The sequence below is a fragment of the Tupaia chinensis genome, unplaced genomic scaffold (genome assembly GCF_000334495.1).
Source record: "Tupaia chinensis unplaced genomic scaffold, TupChi_1.0 Scaffold000684_1, whole genome shotgun sequence".
Taxonomy (NCBI): domain Eukaryota; kingdom Metazoa; phylum Chordata; class Mammalia; order Scandentia; family Tupaiidae; genus Tupaia; species Tupaia belangeri.
Genome location: NW_006160207.1, coordinates 335,667 through 363,639, shown reverse-complemented (window position 1 = coordinate 363,639; position 27,973 = coordinate 335,667). Strand labels below are relative to the sequence as shown.

At 46.7% G+C, this 27,973-nt stretch overlaps 1 protein-coding gene across 4 annotated transcripts; it reads left to right on the top strand.

The window, feature by feature from the left end:
• The first annotated feature begins 237 nt into the window (after positions 1 to 237).
• LOC102499263 (T-lymphocyte surface antigen Ly-9-like) lies at positions 238 to 27,719 on the top strand. 4 transcript variants are annotated; one of them, XR_003551416.1, is made up of 6 exons: positions 238 to 375; positions 17,866 to 18,243; positions 22,100 to 22,396; positions 23,448 to 23,589; positions 23,786 to 23,877; positions 24,169 to 27,719. XR_003551416.1 is itself a non-coding variant. In XM_027776574.1 (6 exons), exons 1-6 carry the CDS (start codon positions 288 to 290, stop codon positions 24,259 to 24,261), a joined length of 1,086 nt encoding a protein of 361 aa, XP_027632375.1. In that variant the 5' UTR covers positions 239 to 287; the 3' UTR covers positions 24,262 to 27,719. The 4 variants fall into 4 exon arrangements, 3 of the variants coding, with proteins under 3 accessions (XP_027632375.1, XP_006160480.1, XP_006160481.1); XM_027776574.1 differs by having other exon boundaries at positions 239 to 375; positions 23,448 to 23,585; XM_006160418.3 differs by lacking the exon at positions 238 to 375 and adding an exon at positions 1,628 to 1,771 and having other exon boundaries at positions 23,448 to 23,585.
• The last annotated feature ends 254 nt before the right edge of the window (positions 27,720 to 27,973 follow it).

Sequence of the window (27,973 nt, the reverse complement as noted above, 5' to 3'; positions counted from 1 at the left end):
GGGAACAGCCGTGAGTGGAAATCTGGACAGCTCACGCATTGCCAGTCTGTCTCTCTGTCTCTCTCTGTCTCTTTGGCAAGTGCATATGCCCTATAGCAAAAATCTCTCTCTTAAAAGAAAATGAGATTCAGTGCCTGGTGTTTTAGAACGTTTCTGGTACTTTGGCAGCACAGAGGGCTCCTGGCTTCCAGCCACATTACTGGTTTCCTCTCTTCCCTCCTCCCCTCACACAAATCATTCTCAGACTCAAATGGCTGCCAAAGAAGAATCCCTCTCAGCAGTGCTCCATGGACGCCGTGTGGTGCTGCCTCGTGAGACTGGATCCCGATCGTCCTGAGGGTCGGCAGGGCGTGAGCTGTCCAGATTTCCACTCATGTAAGAGCCAGTTTCTCACTGTAGGATTCCTAGATTGCCTTTTGAAGTAGTTTCTCCATTATTTTGAGAGGGAGAAGGAGGATCAGGCACTGTTGAATACTTACTCTTGTCTGGAATCTGCAGAGCTGTTTTGCTGGAGTCCAGGTGATCAGGAGCCCTGCCCACCTCGCTTAGCCAGGTGACATTTTACAGATCTTATCACACCTCAATGGCTCGGATTTCACATCCATAAGATGGGCTTACTAAGCAGTAACCTGGACACCTTGAGGTTACGGTGGTGGCCTGGTCCTACAGGTCCAGACGGGGGTATCAGGGACTTCCCGGAGCTCTCACGAACACCCACACAGCCCTGTGCTCCTGCTGGGACTTCTTGATTTCTAGGAATGTGAGGCATGCCTGAGCTTTTCAGAACCTGCATCGTATCTCATCTCATTCCTCATATTTTCTTAGTCTATTATTTGCATCGACAGTTCTCCATCTCCTTAGGTGCCAGGTGTTCTGCTGGGCAGCTGGAGTGGAAGTCTAGGTGGGGAAAAGAAGGAGGCACTGTCCAGGAGTTAGGAACAGCACTCTTGGACAGCTCTCAGATGTGGAGTGTCCAGGTCTACAGAGAAGCAGACCTGAGCCTCAGACAGTGACAGTGAGCAGGAGAGAGCTTAGGCTGTGGCCAGAGGGAGTGCGCAGTTTTCTCCCTTGCCCCTTTGCGTTAGCAGGAGCAGGGCTCACAGAGCCTTAAAGGGAAAGCCATGTTCCATCCAGCCTATCAGCTTCTGTGAGGTTTGGCTGCGCCTTGAGTAGACAGAGAGGCGACTACATCAGTGTCAGCTAGGGAAGCCATATGGCTCTAGGTAAATACCAATATTTGCATTAGGGAGGTGGGAGGTTGACAGTTTTTACTAGAACCTTTTGCTCTTTTGCCCACAGCTTCTTACTCAGGCAACTGACAGTTGAAGCTTTTTGGAAAATCAGAAAAGAAATTTAACTCATTGATGTAGTAGGAACTGGGACAGGCACTGATCCTAGGAGGAGCCAAGCAGGCTGGACCCAGAGAGGTGGTGAGCCTCTCCACCATGACGCCAGGCACCGCTGAGTGCTGAGTGTGGTCTTTCATGCATTTATTCTTCAGTTGTTACTGATTGTGTCCTGGAGGTGATGAGGCTGAGGAAAGTTGATAACAGGCTTTAGCTTGCAGGCCCCGCCCCGGGGTGGGGTGGGGTGGGGGGAGAAGCCCTGAGGGCTCTCAGTGCTTAGGCTTCCCTTCCTCTCTCACCTCCATAGTCGGATGTTTTCTGTGCAGCTGAACAGCCCAGCCGGCAGCCTGCCATGGGGCCCTGCTCAGGATACCTCCACCCTTGCAGGGCTGCCTGGCTCCTGGGAGTCGTCAGCCTCCTCCTCAGTGAGTGGTCTGGGCTCCTGTGAAGGGAGGACAATTGGGCAGGGCTGGGATGGCTGGGGGCTCCTGTGCTCTGGGAGGGCAGTTCAGGCTCTGAGATTTCTGGAGGGAGAATGGAGAAAACCACTGTGTTACAATTTGTAGAAGTAGCATATGCAGTTTCGAGTCCTGGGGTGAACAGTGGCTCTCCTCAGTTCCTATCGTGTTCAGAAAGGTCATTTCATTTCTTATTTAACTGTCAGTTATCTGAGTGAGAAGTTGTGGGCAAAAGAACAAAATGGCCTTTTGGTGGCCCCGAGGCTAGGAATCCTGAGCCAGGGCAGGTGCATTAGAGAATCATCACCAGGGAGGTGAGGCGCTTGTGCTGTGTTACTGGGGAGGCAGAGAGAGAGAGGTGAGGGTGGTGGGGGGAACCTGCACTCCTGGCCAGGAGCTCACCAGGTCCTGAGGGTCTGTGCAGCTGAGTGGAGGGGACTAGAACCCGGTGCCTGAGCTGGACGCAGCCCTGCTGGTCTGGCTTCTTGAGCTTCTTCCCTGAGAAAGGAGAGTGAGCATGTCTCTCACCTGGAATTAGGGCTCAGCTTTGAGCAGATCAGGGTCCTTGAAGGCCTCGAGTTCATCTTAAAATTGATTGTCAAATTTGCGTTTTATCTCAGTGTTAGTTTTCATTTTGAAATGCTGAAAAGAATTTATCTTCAGGTAAAAGCAAGATGCAAGACTTTGGCTCTTTATAATCCCATTGAATGTCTCTCCTACTGCAAAATGCTGTCAGCCTCGGGCATTCTGAGTGAAACCATGTTTGTCACAGTGTGGTCTTGGGCAAGACTCCAACAAAATTTTCCCTAGGAAAATAGAGGAGATCCTGATGAATTTGCGGGCTATGGAACAAACTGAGGAGTATCTGTACATGGAACATTATAGCCTTAGAAATGTCCTGGTTCCCTGGGAGGGATGAGGTGAGATGCGTGAGCAAGATCCAGGCAGATGAATACAATGAAATCCTTATTTTTTTAAATAAAAGGAGAAGCAGCCTCACAAACTCCAGGGTGTCAATATACCCAGTGTTTATAAACATGTGTTGAAAAGTGGGAGGATTTGGTAGATTATTGATAGGGACTTTAGGAGAAAACCCATCTCTTATTTATTATTATAACATTTTATATTACTGGGGAGAAAAATAAGAGGAGGAAGTAGAGAAAAGAGGGAGTTAAGCTAAAAAGGGAACTGAAAGAAACACTGTCCTGACAGAGGCTGTACATGACATTCATGACTTTATGGAGGATTGTTATGTTTGTATGTCAAACAGTGTTAAAAACTAATGAGAATAGGACCAGGAGATGGTGTAATGGCTACTTCGACCCCTCCCACATGGTTGACCATGGTTCAAGTCCCAGACCTGGCGGCTTGAAACAAGCTGAGCACGTGTGCCTGTGTGCCCCAAATCCCAAGAGGAGAATGGAGGAGAAGGGATTGTAGCGTGGCCTTTTGTAGCACGGCCTTTCCTCCTGGATGGTGATTCTTGCTTTCTATCTCTCTGTCTCTGTGGTGAGCGGATGTGCCCTATAGGAAAAAAAAAGCCTCTCTCTAGAAAAGCAAAACAAAACAAAAAAACTACTGAGGAAATAATAAGGCCTAGTGAATACAAAGTTGGTGAAGGCTTTTATTATATATTTTTTTATTTAGCAGCTCAGTCTCTTAATGAACTTGCAAAGAATTACATAAGATTTAAATAATTAGAGAGATGTGTAAAATAGGATGCCTTGAATGGACATTGAGCTTTGCAGTAGGGAGGGGTTAGACCTCCTTTAATGAGGTATCTTAGGCTTTATCTACTTCAATACTATTTTTACAGTGTAAAAATGTGTTCACTTGTATAGAATTTTCTCCTTAGACATTGGGTTTGGAAGATTACAAAAAAAAGAAAAAAACATTGGGCCAGAAGGGGGCATGGAGGTTAAGGCGCTAGACTTCCACACGACTGACTGTGGTTTGAGTCCCAGACCGAGTCTTGAAAATCACACTGGGCATGGGTGTGTGGGTGCACAAAATCCCAAGAAGAGAATAGAAGAAAAGGGATTGTGGCATGGCTGTCCCTATGGGGGGTGATTTCTCACTTTCCTCCTCTCTGTCTTCTGTTGCTCTCCTTTGAGCACACATGCCCTATGGCACAAACCTAAAAAAGACCAAAAAAACAAAGAAAACCCCCCAAAAAGCTAAAATAAAACAAAACAAAAATATAAGGAAGGAAGTAGGAAGAGAAAGAAGGAAAGGAGAGAGAGAGGGAGAGAGAATGAATTTCGATTCATTCTCCCCTCCCCTGCGCCTTCCCCGTTAGCCTCGCTTGTCTGTGGATCAGAGCCCTCCTTCTGCTTCTTATTTTAGGGACTGGCTGTCTATGCACACAGGAAGAACTGAGTCTCTCCCTTTAGTCCAGCAGGAACTGGGAATGACTGAAATTATTTTCCCATAGGCCCGACCTCCATGGTAGTGAATGTGCCTGGACACCCTGTGTAGAGTTTGGTAAGAGGCGTCCTTGGGTCCTTGGAAGGAACATTGCCTCTCACTTGCTCTGCGTCCTTTCGGGAAGCCTGAAGCCCCTCGTTTCTGGATTTGTCCTTTTTCAAGTTCATCCCGCTTTGGGAATGGAATTGGTGATAAGGGAGTGTTGGTGAGGGTGATGATAAAGAATTTGTCCTTACCATTCTAAAAACCTGAAACTCACTCCTGGATGTGTGTTTGGAAGGGGATCTGTTGAATGGAAGGCGGTGGCCGGGGGCTGGCTCAGTTCACACTGTAATTTCCCAGACGGTTACCAGCCTGGGGGGCACTTGCGCTCTGGGATTCCCTTGTGCCCTTGAGCCTTTAATGATCATAGCACTTTCTGAATGCCCGGCTGAGGTGAGGAGGGCTGGAGGAGAAAGGGTCCCTGCATGGCGGGCTCTAGATACCATGGAGGAGTGGAGACAGCACTGAGAGGTGGAATGTGACTTTGATGCGTGAGATGAAATTCAGTTGCTGTTGGTTTTCCAGTGTGTGGCAGGGAGACATGACAGAAAAACAAACTCATTTTATTTTGATTACAAGTTTTAAATTTTATATTATTTAAGTGAATTTTTAAATGTGCCATCTCTCCTCCCCCCCCCCTTATTTTCTGCCAAAGGGCATTGTGTGCTTACTGGAGAGGAGAGAGACACAGAGAGAGGGGAAGTGAGAAAGCACCCTCCTTCTCTCCCCACACTAAAAAGGGGGGTGGTGGTCATGTTGTAATCTCTTCTTCATTCTTCTCTAAATTTTGTGTATGCATCCACCCATCTGGTGTGTTTTTTAAGATTCTGGGACTTAAACCATGCAATCAGCCATGTGGGATCCAGCCACCTTAACCCCCATGCCTTCAAGGGAATTTTTAACTCTGCCTTGTGAACTACCTCACTGTCCCTGGATTCCTTCTCCCTCTCCCTCTTTCTCTTTTCCTCCTTCTCCTACTTTTCCTTCCCCTCCCTTCCCTTCCCCTCCCCTCCCCTTCCCCATCTGCCTCCTTTGTCAGTGGATCAGAGCCCTGCTGCTCCCTTCTCTCCAACCTCTTCCACCTTCCCCCCAGCTGCCCCTCATCTGCAGCTCTGGGGCAGGTCCTCCCTGGAAACCTGGGGTTGAGCCTGCTCTCTCCTGGGTTCCCTTTTCCAGGCAGCGGGGTCTGGCAGGCTGGCTACCCAGGAGCTCCTGCTCTGCTGACACTGAGGTGCTGGCTTCCCTTCCCAGGGGAGTGGAGCAGGGGTGAGAGCCAGCAGCTGCTAAGGGTCCTGGTGGGATCAGACAGCAGTGTAGGGACGGGCTGAGCTCCTGGGAGGGCAGAGAAGAAGATGGAGAGAGGTAGTGGGCAGCGTCCTGCAGGTGGAAAGCCCTGGGCTGGTAGGGGAAACCTGCTCTAGGTCTGGCCCTGCCCTGTGTGACCAGGGCAAGTCCTAGAGAGCGTCCTCTTCTGTTAATGAGGGATTTGGGCAGGTCACCTCTAAGGCTCCTAACTAGGACATTCTGGGATTCGGTGCCTCTACCCAGACAGAATTCTGTGGCTGTCAAGGCTCTGCTCTGTCTCTCCCATCCTGTCCTGGTCCACCCTTGTGCCCTGGCAGGGCTGACAGCTGGCGAGCCTGACAAGGGCCCTTCCAGAGAGAAGCCAGAAAAGTCCCTGTGGCCACTGGGAACCCACCTCTTCCAGTTGCCTCCCCCAACTCTCTGTTTTCTTTGCTCCCGGGTATGGGGAGGGGTCTGGCCAAAACACCTGCTGAAGGACATCCTCTCCTTCCTCATGGTGTATTGAAATTTGGTCTGCAAACCACGCTCAGGAAAGCCTGCTGCAGCTGTGTGGGTGGAAGGGGCTAATAAAAGCTTCAGCCAGACCTTTTCAGTTCCTGTCTGGTTAGCAGAAACCCTGGCTCCTCTCTCGGTCACTGATCTTATTGTGCTGGCAGGGAGAGACACGCACCGCTTTGAGCAGAGTTACCTGTGAAAATCCCTTAAGGAGATGCTCCTTTGGAGACTGAAATGTCTTTAAGCTAGCCCAATGCCCCATTTCTCCCCATTAGAAAAGAAGACTGTCTCTTTGATCCCTACATTAAATGAACATTTATGTTCTGCGCCAAATGATATATTTAAAAAAATTTTTTTGATAGCAGGTGTGTGTACATGAAAGAGAGGAGTACCTTCAACAGCATTTCATCACACTGTGGTCCCCTTTCCCTGCCCTCACACCTGCGAGTTTATAGGCCCACCTGGCGATCCAAACTTGTGGTCAGCCATGTGGCTTTCCGCACTTTAGTCCAGTATGCTATGGACTTTATTCCCTGGCTGGGCCCAAAATTGATTATTAAAATATACAGTTAGGGGCCAGCAAGTGGTGTGGTAGTTTAGGCATTGGACTTTACAGGCCGATTGTCATGCAAGTCCTTGACCTGGTGGCTTGAAAAACATACTGGGCACATGTATGTGTGCCCAAAGTCCAGAGAAGAGAATGGAGGAGACAAGACGGCAGCATGGCCACTCCCCGAGGGGGGGTGCTTTCTCAGTTTTTCTATCTCTTTCTCTATATTGAACCTATGTGTCCTATAGCAAGAACAAAAATGTGTATATATACACACATATACTTTATACACTTCATACACACGCACACACAGTTATACACACACACATACACACACACATATGTGATGAACACTAAATGGAATGGTTTACTGAGGTTTTAAAGGATACTTTAACTTTGCTCATTAATTAATGAGGAACCAGTAAGATATTAGGAGTGGTTCAAAGGGAGAACTAAAGACACCTAGTAAGTGGGTCGGGGGAAGGCTGAAGTAAATTTACAAACAAACCCTTGTTCACAAGGTATTTGTGGATATCTAGGTACACGTCTGGAGGATCCACCTTAATACTGCTTTCCTTTGGGGTGAGGTGCCCTGTGAACGTCCACTTAAAGATACTCCATGACCCGTGTGGTTGTTTTTGATGGAACATAGAACACTTTATATTAAAAAACAACCCACTAAAGGGAGAGGACAAGTCAAACACAGTTAATAATATGGAAATTGTTTTCAGCTCAAGCCTGGGAGAGCAAGCAGCTGCCCTTCCTACCTTCTGTACACACCTCTCTCCCAGCTGCATAGCGGTCCTCGAGGACTTGGTAACTTGGGAATGTGACAGGGCTCTGGAAGCCAGTTGCTGTGGACACATGGCAATTAATTTTCTTTTAAACTCATGGCTGGCTGGACCTTGACTCCCTGGAACCCATCTTGTACCCATGAGGGGAGCCCTGAAGAAGCAGCTGGTGGAGAGGAAAGAACACCAGCCTGGGAACTGAGGTTGTCTGGCTTCAGTCCCAGATGTGCTTGGTCACATGACCATTATCATGTGATATTAGCAACAGATATTCATAGAACACATGAGCACTGTGCCAGAAGCTTAGTTATTTAATCTCTTTTTTTTTCTGTGAGAGGGAGAGAGAGACTGAGAGGAGATACCGAACAGGCTTTTCATGCTGTGAGTCTCCTTGCTCGGTAGCACAACTCCTGCGTCATGGGCACGTGCATGCCTGGGGTGTACAGGGAGGCTTCAGAATGTGAGCCCAGGGCCTTCCCACGGGGCTTCGGCATCTGGAGCATGCGTTACTACTGCATGACTGTGTCTGGGCCCTGAACACTTTTTCTACTTAAATCCAAAGGAAAGTTCAGCGAGGAACATACTGCGTTATTTTCATTTCACACAGAGGTAAAAGAACTGCTTAAGGGACTAGTAGGTGACGTGGTGGTTAAGGCACTGGACACTTCCAAATGGCCGACTATGGTTCAGTCCCAGACTTGGTGGCTTGCTTTCTCACTTTCCCCTCTGTGTTGCTGTGTGTGTCTTCTTCCAGTCACATTAAAATAAATGAATGAATAAATTAAATTAAATAAAAAGAAATTCTAAAAAAAAAAATAACCAAACTGCTCAAGTTTATAAGCTAGGAAATCCAGGACCTGGATGTGGCTCAAATCTCACAGACTCTAAAGTCTATTCTTTTTTTTTTTTTTTTTGTTTTTGGCCTTCAGGTGCATGTGCTTGTCAGAGAGAGACAGAAAAAGGGAAAATAAGAAATTACCCCCCCCCAGGGAAGATGGCCATGCCACAATTCCCTCTCCTTCATTCATAACCCCTCACCTCATTCTCTCTCCAGGAATTTTGGCGTACACATATACGTACCCAGCATGGTTTTCTTTTTTTATAGAAGGGTTTTTTGTTTTAGGGCTCATGTGCTTGCCAGAAAGACAGAGACAGAAAGTGAGAAATCACCCCCCAGGGGATGACCACACCACAATCCCTTCTCCTCCATGGATCTTAGCACAGATGCAAGCACACTGGCGTGAGTTTTAAGTTACCTGGTCCGGGACTTAGAAGACAGTCAACTACGTGGAAGTCCAGTGACATAAACATTTCACCATCTGCTGGTCCCCATGCCCAACATGATTTTTAAGTCTTAGGGTCTGGGACTTGAACTGCAGTTGGCCATGTGGGAATCCATGCCTTGACCTCCATGCCACCTGCTGGCCCCTCTAAAGTCTAATTTTTGACCACTCTGTTTTAATGTTCAACTATGTAGTCTTGTTGACACCAAAATAAATTTCAGGTAGATCAAAGATGAAGCATAAAAGCTGAAATCATGAGGGACCAGCAGTTGGCCTAATGGCTATGTTGCTGGACTCTCATGTAGTCGACTGTGGTTTGAGCCTGGACCTGGTGGCTTAAACTAAGACTGGGTGCACATGTGTGCATGCCCAAGATCCCAAGAGGAGAATGGAGGAGAAGGGATTGCGGCATGGCCATCTCCCCTGGGGGGGTGATTTCTCATTTTCTATTTTCTGTCTCTCTCTGTCTTTCTGGTGAGAGCACATGCCTTGTAGCAAAAACCTCTAAAAATAAAATAAAATAAAATAAAATAAAAATGAAAAGTTGAAACCATGAAAGTACCTAAAGAAAACAAGAGAGAATTAAAAACATGCTTTGCCAGCGGCAGTCTTTACCAGCAAGATATATAAAACCAGTAACTCAGTAAAAGTTATTCACCTGTTTTCTGTATCCATGATAGTGTGCATGTACTTGAGAGAGAAAGGGAGGAGAGGAGCACCTCAGACAGGGTCTGGTCTTGCTGCGATCCCCTTCCTTCAGTCCTCCAGCCAAGAGGATTGCGGGTACCTTCATGCACACCTGGTAGGTTTCATGCTGACTGAATCGGGGATTCAAACTGTGGTCACCATGTGGGATGGGCTCCTCTTGAGTACTGTGTTACTGCTGTGCCATGCAGCCAGTCCAAAATTTGATACATTTGACTTATAAAAAAACATGTTTGGGTCAGATGGTGGTGCAGTGGTACTGCAACTGGACCCACATAGAAAAGGTCCTATGCTTGCATCCCAAGACCTCCCTGAGCACTATAGCAAAAAAAAAAAAAAAAAGTCAGATATATGTGTCTTTGACCCATTAACTCCACTCTAATGAATATCCTAATATACAGACATGCATGTGTGCAAAGGCTTGAATACAAGGCTATTCCTTGCATCATTGCTTGTAGTTCAGGGAACAAACGGCCTCAGAAGTAGGTGAGAGCTAGAGCCCCATATGGAGCAACACGCAGACAGTAAATGGGACAGGCATGCAGGTCTAGGGTGGGCTCTGACATGTGTTGCTATGGGAACAGGAGAGAAACAGGACCCTGTGTATGGAGGGTGTCGTGGCTGTGGGTACACATATCTGCCTGTAAATGCACAGATCCTCTCTGGTTAGATACATAGGATGCGGATGACAGTGCCTGCTCGTAGGAAATGGGACTGCACAGGTGGGAGGCATGGATAGGAGAGACGTAATTTTTAATCTCTATTTACTCTTTCTTTTTTTAACCATATGGGTGTATAATCTGATTGACAATCTAAAATCCACAAGCCTCTTGGTGCTGCTCAATGTCATCTCCTCATCCTTTGAGTGGGATAATGACCTGTAACCTGGCATCCTTGATGAGCTGTCCTACGGAACAGGAGACATCCAGTAACTGGAGAGCTGCTGAAATTGTGTTTCTCGGGGCATAGGTGAGCTCTTTTCTGAGAAAGGGAAAGCACTGGGAGAAATCCAGCTAACTGTGGAAATCCATGGCAGGTGGGCCCAAATGACAGTGATGCTGATGACAGGTGAACACATTCTGTGCAGTGCTTTTTCTGTAGTGTACTTAATCCTTGCAGGAGTCCTGTGAATACTTGCAATCACTGTTGCTGTTGTTCGTATGTGGGGACTCAAGGCTCAGGCAGTTTTAGGAACTTGCTGAAGATCACCCAGCCAGGATGAATGTAGGACTTGAACCCAGACCTGTCTCACTCTAGGGTTGATATCATGCTGATTTTTCTGCCTAAGGACCCAGCCCTGGATCTCAGGAAGCCCTCAAAGGGTCAATGCATAGCCCTGGCTGCTGATCCCTCCTGTATGAGTTTCCTGGAGCTGCCACAAGAAAGCACCAAAAAACTGTGCCAAACAAGCGAAATTCACGGTCTTACAGTCCCAGGGAAAGAAGTCTAAAATAAGGGTGTGAGCAGTGCCATGTTCCCCATGCTCCCTTTAAAACTATAGAGGTGTTTGTTTGTTTGTTTGTTTGTTTTTGCTATGGGGTGCCTGTGTTTGCCAGACAGAGATGAGAAGAGAGAAGGAAAGTAAAAAAAAAGTGTCCCCTGAGGGGGATGTTTATGCTGCAACCCTTCCTCTTACATTGTCCTCTTGGTATTTTGTGCATGCACACACCTGCACCTGGCATGTCTTTTAAGGCTCCGGATCTGGGTATTTGGGCTTCCATGACAACATACCATAGACTGGGCGGCTGAAACTACAGAAAGTCATTTTCTTAGTATTTGGAGACCAGAAGGTCAAAGTGATAACCAGTCTGGTTTCTGGTGAGGGTTCTGTTCCTCGCTGCTGATGTACACATTCTTCCTCACTGTGTGCTCACATGGTCGTCACTTGGTGCATGTGGAGAGAAAAAGAGAGAGGCAGGGGGAGAGAGAGAGAAAGAGAATGCTCTCTGGTGTTCTCTTATAAAGACCCTAAGCCTTATCAGGTCCCACCTTTATGACCTGAATTACTCCCTAATTAGAAGAAGTCCCTTCTCCAAATACAGACATATGTGGGGCTAAGGCTTCAATATCTGGATTTTGAGGGGGAGACAGACATCTGGTTCACAGTGAGGGGAGTTCTTCCTGCCTGTGGCGTTTGCTGCCATCTTTGGTGTTCTTGGCTTTCAGGTCCATCACCGCATCCTGTCTTCTCACGGCATTCTCCCTGTCTCTTCACATCATTTCCCCTCTGTTCATGTCTGTGTCTGCGTCCCCATTTCCCCTTTTATAAAGACACCAGTCACATTGGACTAGGGCCCACCGAAATGACCCATCTTAACTAAACTACATCTCTAAAACTACATTTGTTTCCAAATAAGGTCACATTCTGAGATATGGGGCTATTCCATCAACAGATATTTTCTGCCCAATGACTCAACCCATCACTGCTCCCTTCCCTGCCTCTCCCTGAAGACCATGTCCTCCTGTCTGCGAGAACACTGTGAGGGGACGCCACAAAGATCATGACAAATGGAACTGAAGTATGAGTTTATTTTGGTGCAAAAACTTTAAAATCCATAGATAGTTTTATTATAATATGCACTTTCCATGAACTCTTTGAAGACCTCCCCCCCCCATACTCTAGTAAATACGACTGCGCTTACCTTGCACAGGCCCTAGGGTACCTGCTGGAGACTGCATTTGTGTTTCTTTCTTTGTTAATGAGGTCTCTAGGTACATTTTTAGTTAAACAGGCCTAGGTCTCCACATGGAAGAGGTCCTGATTTCCTGTGAGTGTGATGTGGGGATCCACTTGGGGGATACTTGGTACTCGCTCATAAGAAAGAAAGACACAAACAAAACACCAAAGACAAAATAAATTCACTTTGGAGTATGTCATCAAAGAAAAGTCCCTTAAATGCTTTCTTTTGGGTGTGAGCCGGTTCGATTTTGGAAGGAGCTAGAAGAAACAAGGCCTTTAGAGTTTTGAGAGACCAAAAAGTGCCTTCCTGTGGTGATGTGGTTGTGTTGGTGCTGGCCGTGTAGGTGTCGGTGCAGTGTGGACGTTCATTGATGTGGGAGTCAGGACAGCTCACGGGGCAGGGTCTGTGAGGCGGCTGCCTTGGAAAGAGTTCACGTATGTAAACTGAGAGAGAGGCCATTCTCAAATTCTGGGCTCTTTCTGCAGTCACTGTGGTTTCAGCTCCTTTGGACTGAGCCCACTGTCTGGAGGAGATGATAGTCTTCCTGTTTTTTTTTTTTTTTTTTTTTTTTTTAAAGACTACTTTTTAGACCAGTTTTAGGTTCAAAGTAAAATTGAGAGGACAGAATAGAGATTTCCTATATACTCTACACCCCCTCCACATACACACACACAATTAATAGCCTCCCCCATTTCAACATCCCCCACCAGAGTGGTGCATATATTGCAATTAATAAACTCATCAATGTATCATTAGTACCAGAAGACGTCCATAGACGTATGGAATAGTCTTAGAAACCCACAGTTTACATTAGGGTTCACTCTAGTCATGTTTTCTATGGGTTTGAAGAAATGTACAGTGGCATGTATCCATTATTCTAGTAGCACATGGTGTCTGCTCACTGCCCTAAAAATCCTCTATGCTTTGCATATTCATCCCTATCTCCCACATCCCAATCCCATGCAAATACTGATCTTTTTTTTTTTTTTTTAATTCTTTTTTTTTTTTGAGAGAGATTTTCACTGTAGGGCGCGTGCGCTCGCCAGACAGACAGAGACATAGAGACAGAAAGCGAGAAATCACCCCCCAGGGGGGATGGTCACGCCGCAATCCCTTCTCCTCCATTCTCCTCTCGGGATCTTGGGCACGCACGCACACGTGCCTGGCGTGAGTTTTAAGCCACCGGGTCCAGGACGCGAACCGCGGTCGACTACGTGGGAGTCCAGCGACATAGCCATTACGCTAACTGCTGGTTCCCCAAATACTGATCTTTTTAACATCTCTGTATTTTTGTCTTTTTTGAAATGTCATATAGCTGGAATTATATAATAAGCAGACAGATAGGATGGGATTTTTTCTCTTAGTATGCATTTAAGTTTCTTTCCTGTGTTTTCATGGCTTAATAGCACATTTCTTTTTAGCACTGAGTAGTATTTGATTGTATGTACCAGCTTGTCAGTTTTCCTGTTGAAAGACTTGGTAACTCCCAAATATGGCAATTATGAATAAATCTGGAAACATTTGTATGCAGGTGTTTGTGTAGATGCAAGTTTTCTAACTCCCAAGAGTAAATACTAAGGAGCATTACTACCTGGATCTTACAATAAGAGTATTCTTGGTTTTGTAGGAGACCTACAAACTGTCTTTCAAAAAGACTGTACTGTTTTACGTTCTCACCAGCAGTGAAGGAGAGTTCCTGTTGCTCCTCGTTCTCACTAGCATTTGGTGTTGTCGGGGTTCTGAATTTCAGCCATCGTAATAAGTATGGAGTGATATCTACTGTTATTTTAATTTGCATTTCCTCGATGTCATGTGATGTGGAACATCTTTTCATCTACTTATTTTCCACCTGTATATGTCCTCTAGTGAGAAATCTATTAAGATGGTTGTTCACTTTTTAAATTGGGTTGTTTGTTTTCTCATCATTAAGTTTTGAGAGTTCTTTGTATATTTTGGATAACAGTCTTTTATCAATATAGTGTGGCTTGTCTTCTCATTCTCTTTACATTGGTTTCTCAGAGCAGATAGTTTTTGTTTTAATGCTGCTCAGCTTATTGACAATGTCTTTCGTGGTGTTGTGTCTAAAAAGTCACTGTCATACCCAAGGTCATCTGAGTTTTCTGTTCTAATATTGCAGCAATTTTAAAGTTGTGTGACTTTACATTTAGTTCTGTGATCCATTTTGAATGAACTTTTGTGAAGGATATGTTTTGTCTAGAGTAATTTTTTGGCACCTGAATGTTTGGTTGTTCTAGTACCATTTGTTAAGGAGAGTATCTTTTCTCCATTGTGCTACCTCTGCTCCTCTGTCGAAGATCAGTTGACCGTATTTACGGGGGTCTATTTCTAGGCTCCCTGTTCTGTTCATTGGTCTGTCTGTTCTTTCACTAGTGCCACACTGTCTCCATTACTGTAGCTTTAGAGGAAGTCTTGAAATGAGGTAGTGGCCCTTTTCCTGCCTTATTCTCCATTGAGGTAGCTGTTCTGGATTATCCAGCTCTGTCTTCCATTTCTACCACCATGCCCAGGAACCCTCCCTTCAGGGATACTGTCATCCTGCGTGGTCTCTTTTTCCAAGGAGATTTAATGAAGGCCCTGAGTAAGTTCTGCTCACCTGTGTGTGCACCTGGTCACAGAGGCACATTTGTCCCCATAATCAGGTTTAAGGGCCCATGCCTTTAACCATGTCAGCCTACTCCAGCCTCTGTCCCAGCCCCTCTTCCTGGGGGCAACGTGAGCCCTGTGGATGACTTTAAGGTGGAGGTTCCAGGTCACTGCAATTGGGAGTTGCCCTAAGTTAGGGTAGATTTGGGCAGGGAGGAGCTTTCCCCAGAGGAGGTGCAGTCACCAAAACAGAGCAGTGTCCTGTCCTGTCGCTTGTTATGTTGGCCAGGCGGGGATCATCCGGCCTCTATTCGGGGAAAATACCCACCGCGGCAAGCCCTGCTCAGCAGTGGCTGTTTCCCCATCCCGGCCAGCCCACAGTGCGAGATGGGCTGCTCCCCCTGAGACCCTGGTAACTCTGAAACACTCAGGATTCCATTTTCCTGGTGTGTAACGTGGGGAATTGCAGCTGGGAGAGGAGCCAGTGCATTTCCGTCTCTTCTTCTGCTAACGCTTGAGTGCTGTTTCTGAGAGACCTTCTTGCCTTGGCCCTCGTGCCTTGACTTGGTTAGAGGAAACTGGCTGACAGCCTGTACAGTTCTTCTCAGTGGCCTTGTGTGGCCAGGTCAGGGTGTCCTGCACTCCAGGATGTGTGTACTGTGGTACAGCATGTTGTCTGCAGGACCTCTTCCTGGACTAGACATTAGAGGTGGGTGAGGTGTGGAAGGGAGGAGCTGGATGAGCTGTGAGGAGCTGAAAAGAGGCTGATGGATGAACCGGCTAAACCTCCTGGATGGCCTGAGGCAGGACTGGACAGGGCACTGGCCACTGATTCACTGATACAGGTCCTGAAGGCCTGGCCTTGGTGCTAAAGAGTACAAGCCTGGTGTGGGGTCCTAGTCCTGTGAGGGAGCTGAAGAGAGAGGGATGAAGGCCTGGCCCAGAGGAGAGACTTGACTGAGAGAGTGAGTGAATAAATGGAAACAAAGGAGTATCTGGCACACTTCCTGATCTGAATACTGCCATGAGCTGTTATCTGTTCCACTGAGAGCCAGGAGTGGGCTCACCATACAGCAGGAGGGGGCAGGCTTGATTAGGAGAGAGCCTGGGCACTGGTCAGGTGGCAGCACACCAGGGAGTCCTGACCTGCTGAAGGGAGGACATTGCTCTTTGTTCAAAAACAAGAAAGAGGTACTTTTTGTGGTACTTTTCCTTGTTGATTCTGTCTTACCCCCTAGTTTCCCAGGGGTGTACCTGATGGGTGAGGCAGGGCTCAGGAGGAGGCCTTGCTGAGGTAGCTGTGCCCACTGGTCAAGGCTCTGCAGGAGATGGAGGCTGAGGAAGACTGACTGTGTCTTGGGGCCATTCAAAGCAGGCCTCTCTTGGTGACTGGGACATGAAGCTTGGTAGATAGGCTGTTTGGCCCTCCATGTTATTTTAGACTCCAGGAAGTAGGTGAGGTCATGTGCCTACTTCTGTCCAAAAAAATAGAAGCAGAGGCCAGGTCACTTCTGGACTGAGGTGGTGAAAACCCCATGAATGACGTTTTCCTTCTTTGGGGGTTGAGGAGGTTATAAGGACATGGGGTTCTGCATGGTGCCACTGCGAGGTGGTGGAGCTCCACCCATGTGTGACAGGAGCCCTCCCTCGCCATCTCTCATGGACATGTGGTGAGTGAGGTGTACTCCCGTTGTTCTCAGTCCCTGAATTTGCAAGTGTGTCAGCACAGCACAAGCTGAGCCTAGCCTAATGCACTTTCTAGAAGGAAAGCAAGCTGCATCCATTATTGTGTTAATTACCGGTCATGTGACCTGTTACCCAGGACTTAGAGCTGTGAGCTAACATGGTGCCTTGTCTCAGGGGTCCTGGGGTAGGATCCAGGTGTGGTTTAGTCGAGGCCTCTGACTCAGGGTCCCTCCAGCCAAAATCAAAGCGGACTGGGGTAGTGGTCGGGTCCTGGCTTAATTGGAAAGGACTTGCTCCCAACTCCCTGGGTGGGTGCTGACAGCTGCAGTTTCTCTGGCTGTTCACTGAGGGCCTCAGTTCCTCACTGACTGTGGGCCACCCTCAGTTCCCTGCTATATAGGCCTCCAGGAGTAGCTCACATGCAACTGGATTTATCAGAGTGAGCAAGAGACAGCAAAAGAGAGATTACTTGAGTAAGCGAGCAAGCTGGAAATCAGAGTCTAATGTGACTGTGTTACGTGACATCACTTTTTTAAATTTTTATTTTACTTGTTAGAAGCTTATTACTGGGTGCGCCTCACACTCCATGAAAGGGTGTGAACATGAGGATGGAGGGGTGTTTGGGATCTACTTTAGAAACTGACTCCTACAGTGATACATGTAAACATCACAGAAAGTATGCTAGTTGCTTTTAATCTATAATCTCATTTTCCTCCTTTTTTTTTAAAAAAAAATAATTTTTAAATTTTTTTATTGTTGCATCACCATTTCGCTCACTTCTAATTTTTTTCTAAAAAATTTGCCACATGGCACATACACTTGCCAGAGAGAAAGAGAGACAAGAGAGAGAGGGAGAGAGAGAGAGAAAGACACAGTGATAAATCACCCCCCTGGAGGGATGATCACACCACAATCCCTGCTCCTCTAGGTTCCTCTGGGGATTTTAGGCATGAGTGCATACACGCCTGGCAAACCACCAGGTCCAGGACTCAATCTGCACAATTGGCCATGTGGGATTCAGCTGCTTTAGCTACAATCCCACTTGACCAGAATTTCTTCTGAGAGAGAAAGTAAAAGGTGGACCCTAACAGGGTCCTAACAGGGTTACATTGTTGCCTACCCTGTCTGAGCTGGGTTGAGTCACAGGTATGTGCATGTGTCTAGCATGGTATGGGAGACCCTGGGGAGAACCCAGCACCTTCCCCATGTGGGTCTAGTTGTGTTATGGTTGCGCCACCATCTGGCCCAATCCACAATCTCATTTATCCACACAGGCTAGTACAGAAACTGTAGACTGTTTGAGTAATCTGTTCAAGATTGCTCTCCACTGGAACCTGGACCTAATCCCAAACTTGCCTCAAATTCACTGTATTAGGCAGCTTCCCCAGAATCGAGAGAATACATTACATGGCTCTGATTTAAAAATAAAAGTCCTATGCTCCTCTCATCGTCATGGAGAAAACACCTATGTCTCCTGTTCCCAATATTCTAGGTGCTCGCAGCGCTGAGGCCAGGAGCTCTGGAATGAACGATTCTAGAGCCCAGTCTTCTCAGAAGAGGATCCGAGGAGGTTCCGCCTTGTTCCATGTGGAGAAGAATCCAGGAGAAGATCTAGGAGCAGAGCTGGAGGAGATCACATGGTCCTTTGGCCCTCCATCAGGCTACAGGGAAATGCTGCGAGTCCATCGGGGGGCAGACGCTCCAACCTGGCTTGGCCTCCGGGACAAGTACGGGCAGAGGGTCCAGGTGCCCAGCGTGACATCCCTGAGGATCGAGAACCTGATCTCTGAGGACAGTGGGCGGTACTGGGCTCAGGTCACCCTAAGTGGAGGAAGAAAATGTGACCAGGATTTCTTCCTCACTGTCTGTGGTAAGTGACACGCTCTCTCCCCAGTTTTAGGGCTCGTTGTCCTTGGTCCCTAGAAGTGTCACATAGGTCCCATTTTCAGGCTTCCATTCAGACACCAGCCTTCATTCTCCATTTTCTTCCCTGTAAACAGGGCCATTATATACAGAGAGAGGAGCTGAGATTTGCACTGGGGAGAAAAGCCACTTCAGTGTTTGTGGGGAGTAAAGGGAAATTGGCAGAAGTGAACATTTTTGTAGTCACATGAATTGTTCCTTGTGGCACTAAAGGGATGTAATTTGTGCCTTCGTTTCTATTGGTACTATAACAAATTACCACAACGTAGCTTCAAACAACACAAATATATTACTAAATTGTGCCCCAGTCAGGCGTCAGATGCAGATTTCCCTGGGCTGAGCTCAGGTGTTGGCAGGGCTGTGTTCCTTCCTGGGGTTCCAGGGAAGAGAGCATCTCCTTGCCTTTCCTGCCTTTAGGGCTGCCTGCCTTCTCATAGCCTCTCCCTCCATCTGTGAAGCCACAGACACGGAGTTGAGTCCTCACACTGCATCTTTCCAACTGTTCTTTTCTGTCTTTGTACTTGTCTTATTGATGTTGTTTAGAGAGGTTTTTGGTATAGGGCACTTGTGCTTGCCAGAGAGACAGAGACAGAAAGGATAAATAACCTCCTGGGGGATGTCCTCACCACAATCCCTTCTCCTCCATTCCACTTGCCTGGCGTGAGTTTCAAGCCTCTGGGTACAGGACTCAAACCATGGTCAGCCACGAGAACCAGCAGTTAGTGAAATGGCTATGTTGCTGGACTCCCACGTAATCGACCTCAGTTTGCGTCCCGGACCCGGTGGCTTAGAACTCACTCCGGGCGCGTGTGCGTGCGTGCCCAAGATCCCGAGAGGAGAATGGAGGAGAAGGGATTGCGGCATGACCATCCCCCCTGGGGGGTGATTTCTCGCTTTCTGTCTCTGTGTCTCTCTCTGTCTGTCTGGCGAGCACACGTGCCCTATAGTGAAAAACCTCTCCAAAAAACTCCCCCAAAAACAAAAAACAAAACAAAACCATGGTCAGCCACATGAGAGTCCAGGGACGAAACCATTATGCCATTTGCTGGTTCCTTCTGTCTTTTTACTTTTAAGAGCTCTTGTGATTACACTGTGTCCATCTAGAGGATCCAGAATAAACTAAACAAAATTTTTTTTTAGATTTTTGCCACAGGGTTCATGTATGTGCTCAGCAGTAAGACAGAGAGAAGGAAAGTGAGAAATTACTCCCTCTACGGGGATTGCCACACTGTGATCCCTTCTTCTCCATTCTTCTCTTGGGGTTTGGGTATGCATACACATGTGCCCATGTTTTTCAAGTTGCCAGGTCTGGAACATGAACCATGCAGTTGGCCATGTAGAATTGAGCACCTACACCACCACCCCATCTACTGGCACCAATCCAGAATAATTTTAAGATCAGGTATTTAGCAAACTTAATTCTATCAGCTACCTTAATTTCTCATTGCCATGTAACCTAACACATTTACACATTTGCAATTGTCTTTTTTTTTTTTTGCTATAGGGCACGTGCACTTGCCAGACAGACAGAGAGAGACAGAGAGACAGAAAGCGAGAAATCACCCCCCAGGAGGGATGGCCACACCACAATCCCTTCTCCTCCATTCTCCTCTCAGGATTTTGGGCATGCACGCACACGTGCCCGGCGTGAGTTTTAAGCCACCGGGTCCAGGACGCGAACCGCGGTCGACTACGTGGGAGTACAGCAACATAGCCATTACGCTAACTGCTGGTCCCCATCTTTTTTGCAATTGTTGATGATTAAGACATGAACAGCTTTGGTGGGGAATGGGGAATTGTTAACCAATTTCCCATAATCTGGGAAACCATGTATGTCTAGTCCACTCTGCCGCTTGTCTTCTCACTCATCTCCATCCATTATCAGCCTCCCTCACCCAAGTCTCTTCAAATCCAACTCTCAGAGCCTTCACAGCTGTATGGGAATTTGCTTCTTAGAAAACACATTAGCCAACTCTCTCTCTCTTTCTTTGTTTTTGCTATTGGCTGTGTGTACTTGCTGAAGACACAGAGAGTAAGCATGAAAGTGAAAGCACTCGCCAAGGGAGAAGAGAATTACCATGCCACAGTCCCTTCTCTTCTGTTCTCCACTCAGAATTTTGGCCATACACATATGCCTGGCATGTTTTCCTTTCTCTCTCTCTCTCTTTTTTAAATTTTTTTTTTTTGATTTTTCAGGTTTTTGCCATAGGGCACATGAGCTCTCTGGAGATAAAGAGACAGTGAGAAGGGAAGTGAGAAATCACCTCCCAGGATGGATGGCCATGCTGTAAACCCTCCTCCTTCATTCTCCTGCTGGAATTTTGAGAACACATACACACTCACCTGGCATGAGTCCAGATCCTGGACTCAGACCACTGTTGGCCATGAGAGTCCAGTGGCTTAACGAGTATACCACCTGCTGGCGTCTACCCAGCATGTTTTTCAAGCCACTAGGTGTGGAACTCTAATCATGCAGACAGTCATGTGAGATCCAGCTGCCTTAACCACCACACCATCTGCTGCCTCCAATGCTTTCATACCGTAAAGTCCCTGTCTGCATAGGGAAATATCCTGCTACAGAGAGGGTGTTACAACATGAAGTCTCCCATGTGATGTCCAAGACTGGCTTGTAAATGATGTGTGCTTACTGGAGACAGTGAGAGAGCATAAAATTGAAAAAGTGCCCCCCAAGAGCAATGGTCATGCCACAATCATTTCTCCTCCATTCTCCTCTCAGGGTTTTGGGTATGCACATATGCCTCACATGTTTTCATTTTTCTTTTCTATTATTTTTTAGGTTTCTGCCATAGGACAGGTGAGTTCACTGGAGAGACAGAGAGAGACAGTGAGAAGGGAAGTGAGAAATCACCTCCCAGGATGGATGGCCATGCTGTAAACCCTCCTCCTTCATTCTCCTGCTGGAATTTTGAGAACACATACACACTCACCTGGCATGAGTCCAGATCCAGGACTCAAACCATATTTGGCCATGTGGCAGTCCAGTGCCTAAACCTTTATACCATCTGCTGGCCCCCACCTGGAATGGTTTTCGAGTTACTGGGCCTGGGCTCTAATGGTTCACTCAGCCATGTGGGATCCTGCTGCCTTAACCACCATACCATCTACTGCCTCCAATGCTCTCATACCGTAAAGTCCCTGTCTGCATAGGGAAATATCCTGCTATAGAGAGGGTGTTACAGCGTGAAGTCCCCCATGTGATGTCCAAGACTGGCTTGTAAATGTGCCTCCCTCCTCTCCCTGTCTGCTCCACAAGTTCAGGGGCAAGTTCAAACACACTCGGAGCTGTCGGTCCCAGTCACTCCCACCACCTCTCCCACAGGTATCTCTACTTCTGGGGGCCTGGGGCCTTTCTCTGGCCTCCCAGAGCTGGCTTGCTGTCCTCCCCACCATGGCTGGGCAGTTCCAGGTGTCCTCTCAGCTAGGGACACAGGGCGAGGACCCCCTACCAGGACAAGCCCTTCTGTCCCAGACTTCTTTCCCTCCCAGGATCAACCCCAATTTCTTAGAAATAATCAGTCCTGGAAGGTGGAGTCTGCCTTGTTTCGTTGTGAGAGATTTTAGACTTGTTTAACCTGGTGAAATTCTGGAGAGCTGAACTCAGTGGCTCTCTCCTTAGTGTCACTTGCTATAGGTTTAGCTTTGGGGAAACTGTCTCATGTGTAAGACCCTTGACCTTCCTTGTAGAGAGCGTGCCAGGGCCTTGGCGAGATAACAGATGAGGAAGTGCAATGTGTCATGTACTCCACACGTGAGGCTCCAGTCTTTTGTCTCTTTTCCCCCAGAACCTGTGCCCTCCCCCAAGATCCTGATCCAGTCAACATCCGTCTCGTCAGACTGGTGCAATGTCACCCTGCTATGCTCAACCTCAGGAACTACAGAGAGCCTCATGGTGACCTGGGAGAGCAAGGACATCCCCAGAGAACTAGAGCAGAGAGGGATGCCAGGACCAGTCCCCAACCCCTGGACCCTGGCTCTGAGGCTTCCCTTGAGCCAGCGCAATGCCAGCCTCACATGCATGGTCAGCAATGATGTGGACCAGAAAAGTGACACCTCAGACCTTGGGACCATCTGTGACAAACGTGAGTGCAACCTGCAGGAGAGGAGGGGGATGTAGAGCTCGGGCAGCAGTGGATTCTGAGGGCTCTGGGCTCTTGCCCTGGCCGTGTTTTCTAGTACCACATTTCCCTTGCTCACACCACACAGAAGTCTAGGGGTCACGTTGAACCTGTTTCTGCGTTTGAATAGCTTTTATATCCATATCTGTCCCTCCATACCCTTTCCCCAGCTACCAGACAGGAGAACATTGTGTTCCTCCTTCCTGGGATGCTACCCCCACCACCCCCAAGAACTTCTGGAAAATATCTACTCTTTCGTCCAGATTCAATTTGCCAATCAAGTCCTCGGGGAAGCCCTTCTGGAAGACCTGTGTACAAATTGTAAGACAATGTTCTAGCTACAACCTTTCTGTTTGGCTGTGGACATATGGTTTTCTCTCCTGGATGATGAGTTCCTCAGGGGACAGATCCCATCCTGTTCACCTCAGAGTTCCTGGCACCCAGCAGGAACTTGATGTTATAGTTTCAGTATCTCCTCCAAGACTCAGTTGAAATGTAATTGCCATTGTGATGGCATTAAGAGGTGGGACTTTTAAGGAGTGATTTGTTCATGAGGGCTCCACTCTCATGAGTGTATTAATGGTGCAGTGGGTTGGCTATTGCAGGAGTGGGCTCCTGATGAAAAGACCAAGTCCAGTCCCCTTCCTCTCTGTCTCATGTGATCTCTGGCCCTTCTGCCTTCTACGAGGCCTCAGACCTTGGGAAACTCTATGCCAAACGTGAGTGCTGCCTCAAGTCCCTTGCCAAGTACTGGGCCATGCTCTTGGACTTCTCAGCCTCTAAAACTGCGAGCCAAATCAACATTTTCTTTATAAACGACCCAGTTGGTGGCATTCTGTTAACAGCAGCAGAAAATGGACTAGGACAGTCAGTAACCCATTGAATGCATGAACTTGCCATGCTCCTTCTTTATTGTTTCCCCCTTCTCCACTGCCTTTTCCTCTCTCTATCCCCCCTTGTCAATGTGCATCTCAAGTTTTCTCCTTCATTAATTATTCTTCACTCTGTGTGACAGAAAACAGTACACAAGAATCGGCCGTGAATGGACCCCTGAGAGGCATCATAGGATTTTCTGTGGTTGTGCTGTTGATCCTGGGGGCTGGACTGCTTTGGAAGACTTGTGAGAAGAAGAAGAAGACAGAGATCAGAAGAGGCAGGTTGTACTTTTTCTTTCAGGCCCAGCTACATCTTTTCCCCCCATGGTTCCCTTTCTCCTACATTTTTCTGTCCATAGAACAAAACTTTTAGAGGTAATGGTGGCTGTAGCCATGGCCTTGGGGTTGGTTCATGGCACTGGGGGAGGGATATAGGTTTTCAAGGCACAGATTCCAGCTTTGTTTATGTGTTTCTCAGGTGCAGAATTGCAGGAAGAACACAGGGATGATCACGATAACATCCAGTATGTAGATCTGATGCACCCGGAGCCTCGGGACGATAACAACAAAGTGAGAACTGGGAACAGTGGCTGGCCTAGGCATTCCCAGGTCCCTCACTTCCTAGTCCTGGCCTCAGTACCCAGGCATCTGTCCTTTCTCACCTCATGACCTCTTTATTCTTTTCTGGTGAATCAATAGTAGTTACAAAAAAAAAAAATTACAATTGGGGCCAGTATTGTGTTAGCTGCATTGGGAAAATTCCTGGGCAGGAGATATCAGCAGGCACTGCTTCTGTGTGAGTCCCACGGGCTCCACTCTGTTCCCCAGCTGCTCCAAAAGCCCTCTGTCTTACATTCACAGGCTGTCAGTGGACAAAATCTGGAGGAAGAGGGGCCTCTCACTACTGTCTACAGTGAGATCCATAAACCAGGTCAGGCCATGAAGATCATTTAATTGGAGGAAGCAGGAGGAATCCAGCACTCCTAGACACCTTCACTTGAGTTTGATACCTGCAGACATCTGCCTGGCCCAACTTCAGTCCTGCTCCAGCTCCTGATCTGCATTATCCTGAACTTGTGGCCCATTTCCTGAGAACCAGTGGTTCTATCATTTCCTTTGCCCCCTGTAGCAACTTCCCAGACTTGGAGACTATGTAGATTTGCTGACCATACCCTTGAGGGGAGTTAGGACCTGGGGTTTGGATGATGAGTTGGGAATTATGGCTACAACATGAGTAGGTGGGAGCCTGCAATGGGGCTCATCCAAGACTTCTTTTGTAGACCTTGCATAGGGCTTCTCTTGAGGGATAAAGCTGTGTGTGTGTGTGTGTGTGTGTGTGTGTGTGTGTGCATGTGCGCATGTGCATGCGTTTGTGTGTGGGGTGGATCTAGTCCACATTATATCCTTTGACCAGAAAAGACCACATTATACATTCCATAGTCTGAGGTTCCAAGACCACCTTCCTGTGGAGTAAGAAGTATTTGCATTATCCCAAACCCTTTCAGCTTTCTGTTTACCAGAGAGTGACCTCAGCAGTCTAAGGTCAGGGGTTGTATTCTTGGGAAAGCAGTTTCAGGTCTTTTCCTGTTCTGGGAGAAGATACTTGTGGTGAGAGTGAATGAGCAGTACAACTCATTCATCCTGATGGGGTTATTGTAGGCCCTGGTCGGTGAAGCTTATGCCAAAATCTGATTCAACCATCTCTTGCCTCTTCTGCTGACCCTCAGCCTTGCTGGTCCCAAACCCCAGGATATCTTCCTTTCTGCTCACTTGTATCCCCGTTTGGAATTGATGGTTATCTGTTCCTGTTCCTCCCTCTCAGCCCTGCATGTTGGAATCCTCCTATCCTTCCCAAAACCCTCTCTCATGGCCCTGTTCCCTGGATCCTGCCTGGATCTCAGAGATTTAAAAAGGCCTCTCCCATATCTGACCTTCGCAAACACCTTCACCATCACTTAAAGCCTCTGCCACAGCCCCTGTTTTAGAGTCATGAGTCTTCCCGCTGGTTGACTTCTGGCTCCTTCAGGATTGTGGTGGGGCTGTGTGAAGCCAGTGAAAGGGAGATAAGATCTCTCGTTGTGAAGAAGCTGAGCCACCTTCTTTCACTCAGAAGTCTGGAAGCAAGGGTGAGCATGACGACTTCCCATGACCCGGCTCAGAGGTCCAAATTAGAGATTTATTTACCTCACTTCCAGTTGCCTGAAGACCTTGTGAAGTCTGTAATGTGTTGTATGGAGGCTTCTCTCTCTCGTGGTGTCACCACCTCCTTTCAGCCTCTGACTCCTGCCTTGGACCCCAGCTCTTCCATCAGAGATGGGCTGAATCTAGTTTCATGAGCTTCTTTGACTTGTTTGGTAGCCTAGATTCCTAGGATTCTTGGCTCCTTCCAGGTCACCTCTGCTGAACTGTTGCCTCCTCTTTGACCTCAGATACCAAAGGTCTGAGCAAGGTCCATGCTAAACACTGTGGCATTTGAAGCCATGCTAGGAGTCTGCTGCATGGCAGCTAGATGAGGGAGGAGGTAGATGATTCATAATAGGAGGCTCCATCTCTTCCCTCTTTCCCCTTTGAGCAGGAAGCTGAAGGTGCGTGTGATGCCTTGGTCATGGCTGAACATCAGTAGTCCTCAGCCCCGAAGCAATGAAAATGTGACCATGCAAGTGGCCCTTACCACCCTACCCAAGGCAGAAAAAACAAAAGAAAACAAAACAAGCAAAACAGGCAAGGAAGGAATTGGGCTTTCAAATCTCTTTTGGACCAGGTATTGTCTTAGGTAGTTTATTATTTCTTCTAATTCTTACAAGAACCTTCAAGGGTACATGTTGATAATGGATATCTCAAACTAGTTGGTGGGGAGCAAAGCCTTAAATCCAGCATAGATATTTCAAAGTTCCTACCCTTCTAGTCACCGCTGAAGTCCTTGGAATCAGGAATTTTCATATGAGAATATCCTTCAGATTCTCTCCCAAAGATCCTGGTCTCCTGATTTATGTGCCTCACCAAGACTGAGCTCCCTGATGGAGATGGTAGTGTTTGAAAGAGGAATTTTCCTGCACATTGATAGTGGGAGTCTTGTTGTGTGTGGAAAACATGAATGAGGAATTTTATATTCTTGTTTAGAATAGATATGCATAGATATTCTTTTTTAAAAAAATCTTTGTCCAAGTTTCCTCTTTCCATGTAAGACATGTCTTGGATGTCACCCATGTCCTCAAATCCACTACCTCTCTGAAGTATTATTTATAACATTATTTTGTAGGTTTTATATAAGACTCTCACTCCCACTTAGACTTTTAACAATTCCGTGGAACAAACCCCCTCATTGTGCAGATGGAAAGACTAAAATCTGACATGGTCCCTGAAGACTTTGGATCTGGAATTTTCAGATGGGAATATCCTTCAGTTCCTCTCCCAAGGTCCTGGTCTCCTGACTCAATGCCCCATTCAGACTGAGTTCACTAGTGACAGAGCAGCTGGTGGTTGAAAGAGAAGCTTCCCCTTTCAGGACAATTGAGGCTTTGATAAAGGTGGAAAACATGGAATGAAGGACTTCGCACTCTCGTTAGACGAGGTGTTTATAGATATTCTTCTTAGTTTATCTTTGTTTTAGTTATTTTATTTCTCCATACAAGACATGTCTGGGATGTCACCCACATCGTTAAATCTGTTATTTCTCTGCATTATTATTCATAACATCATTCAATAGTCTTTACATGATACTCTCACTTAGACTGTCAACAGTTCTGTGGGGCAAAAATTCCATCATGCAAATAGAAAGACCAAAATCCAAAGATGTGAATTACCTTATTCAAATTCCCTCAAGTATGTGTTGAAATTATGGTTTGACCACAGGGAGTTACATCTGTTTTGACTCCTTTTCCTTTCTCATCCCAGATACCTATAAATCATCATGTACCATTGAGTGATTATTTATAAAATTTCTTGTATGTCCTCCTCTCATTCTTTCATTTGTATCTTCTATCTTCTTTTTTTAAAATAATTTTTAATTTAATTTTTATTTATTATTTTTACATTTGACCACATAGAAAGAGACAGAGAGAGAAAACAAGCTGCCAGGTCCAGGACTCAAACTGTGAGTCATGAGGTAGTCCAGCATTCCAACCACCATGCCACCTGCCAGCCCCTCTGTCTTCCATCTTCAGCTGCGCCATTTTTATATTCACACCAGAAATATGTGAAGCTTTCTTCTTATCCTTGCCAACTCTCTCTTTGCTTGATATGCCAGAGTATACATTTATTGAGGAAAGAGAGGAAAGTGAGAAAGCATTCCCCATAGAGAACGGTCACGCTGCAATCCCTTCTGTATTTCTCCCTCCACTCCATGTTTTGTTCTGTATGCACATACATCCAGAAAGTGTTTTTTTTTTTAATAAAAATGTATTTAATAAAGATTTTTACCTGTCATATATTTAATGGAAACAATGAAAAGGTTATATAAACAGTCATCAATAAAATACTGTCTTTCGGATCATGTAAATTTTCTTCAAGATCTGAACATGTTCTTGTGATGCTTTCAAAAGTAAATCTTGAGTTCAGTTTTACTCATCAGTAGATCTTTGAGGAGAAACTCCACAGGATACATATGTGAATTCAGTAGAAGTTTCTCTTAGTTCTCTAGTTATACTTCTGTTCAATTCTGAAACAA

Coding starts and splice junctions, on each gene's coding strand:
- LOC102499263 (XM_027776574.1), top strand. CDS start 288: ATGGACGCCGTGTGGTGCTGCCTCGTGAGACTGGATCCCGATCGTCCT. Junction 18,244..22,099: donor TTTCTTCCTCACTGTCTGTG/GTAAGTGACACG, acceptor CTTTTCCCCCAG/AACCTGTGCCCTCCCCCAAG. Junction 22,397..23,447: donor TGGGACCATCTGTGACAAAC/GTGAGTGCAACC, acceptor TCTGTGTGACAG/AAAACAGTACACAAGAATCG.